The sequence below is a fragment of the Hemitrygon akajei genome, chromosome 11 (genome assembly GCF_048418815.1).
Source record: "Hemitrygon akajei chromosome 11, sHemAka1.3, whole genome shotgun sequence".
Taxonomy (NCBI): domain Eukaryota; kingdom Metazoa; phylum Chordata; class Chondrichthyes; order Myliobatiformes; family Dasyatidae; genus Hemitrygon; species Hemitrygon akajei.
This window is the reverse complement of record NC_133134.1, coordinates 140,933,523-140,934,979: the sequence shown is the minus strand read 5'-3', so window position 1 is coordinate 140,934,979 and position 1,457 is coordinate 140,933,523. Positions and strand designations below refer to the sequence as shown.

General features: G+C 45.0%; 1 protein-coding gene across 1 annotated transcript; it reads left to right on the top strand.

The window, feature by feature from the left end:
• Nucleotides 1-458: 458 nt before the first annotated feature.
• LOC140735196 (large ribosomal subunit protein uL23-like) lies at nucleotides 459-1,003 on the top strand. Its single transcript, XM_073059979.1, is given in 3 exon segments — nucleotides 459-653; nucleotides 656-889; nucleotides 892-1,003. Coding segments are annotated over 3 exon segments (462 nt in total). The 5' UTR covers nucleotides 459-475; the 3' UTR covers nucleotides 942-1,003.
• The last annotated feature ends 454 nt before the right edge of the window (nucleotides 1,004-1,457 follow it).

Here is a 1,457-nt window from a genome sequence, read left to right as displayed (position 1 = left end):
GCCGACAGGTGGTAAAGATGGGCACACTCTCCTCTGCCTCTCTGACCCTCAACACAACAGCCCCCCGGGGCTGTGTCCTAAGCCCCCTCCTCTCATGGTTGAGCCGACCAGAGAATCAGCTACTCTGGATTTGGTGTTGCTCAATGAATCGGAATTGATTAAGGTAAAGGAACACTTAAGGACCTGCGATCATAATGTGATAGAATTCACCCTGCAATTTGAGAGGGAGAAACTAAAATCAGATGTACCAGTATTATAGTGGAGTAAACAGACTTACGGAGGTATGAGAGAAGAGGAGGCCAAAGTTGATTGGAATGGATGATGGCAGAACAACAATGGCTGGAATTTCTGTGAGGAATTCGGGAAGCACAAGATAGATACATCTCAAGGAAGAAGAAGCATTGTAAAGACAGGATGATGCAACCGTGGCTGTCAAGGAAAGTCAAAAATAGCATTCCGGCTCTCTTTCCCTAAGATGGCTCCGAAAGTGAAGAAGGAAGCTGTCCCTGCCAAGACTGAAGCTAAATCTAAAGCCTTGAAGGCTAAGAAGGCTGTTTTGAAAGGTGTTCACAGTTACAGGCAGAAGAAAATTAGGACAACACCTACCTTCAGGAGACCAAAGACACTCAGATTGAGAAGGCAGCCCAAGTATCCAGAAAGAGTGCTCCCAGGAGGAACAAGTTGGACCATTATGCTATTATTAAATTCCCTCTCACCACTGAGTCTGCTATGAAGAAAATAGAGGACAACAATACCTTGGTTTTCATAGTTGATATAAAGGCCAACAAGCACCAAATCAAACAGGCTGTTAAGAAACTGTATGATATTGATGTAGCCAAAGTCAACACACTTATCAGGCCTGATGGTGAAAAGAAAGCCTATGTACGCCTGGCCCAGACTATGATGCATTGGATGTCGCTAATAAGATTGGCATCATCTGATCTGTTTACAAGAAGACCTGTATAAATATGGCAATAAAAAAATTTAAAAGAAAAAAAAATAATATTCCGATGAACCAATCAACGGCAGGAGCAGGCCATAGCAACGAGGTTTCTTGCAGGTCGGTGACACTTGTTTAAAAATACAGAAGGGACAAGTGGACTAGCCATTGTTGGGACTTGGCCAGTGGTGAGAGTAGAAGTGTTAGGCTTTGGTTCAAAGGAGGCTTCAGCTCGGAAGAGCTCTTGGCTCTGGGTAAGCTTCTGTGAAAGTTCCTTTTTCCTCTCCCTTTCTGTACCCAGTGTAGTAAATGGCTGTTGCGTGTTCTTCATGCTGGTTGCTGGAGTCCTTGGAGACCCAGAGTTTTCCAGGGAACTACATCATGTTAAGTGCATCTGTCTGCAGCTCCTTGATCTGGAGCAGCAGCTGGATGACCTATGGCTTGCACGGGAGAGTGAAGAGATAATCGATCAGAGTTACAGGGAAGTAGTCACCCGAAGTTGCAGGAGGTGAGTAGC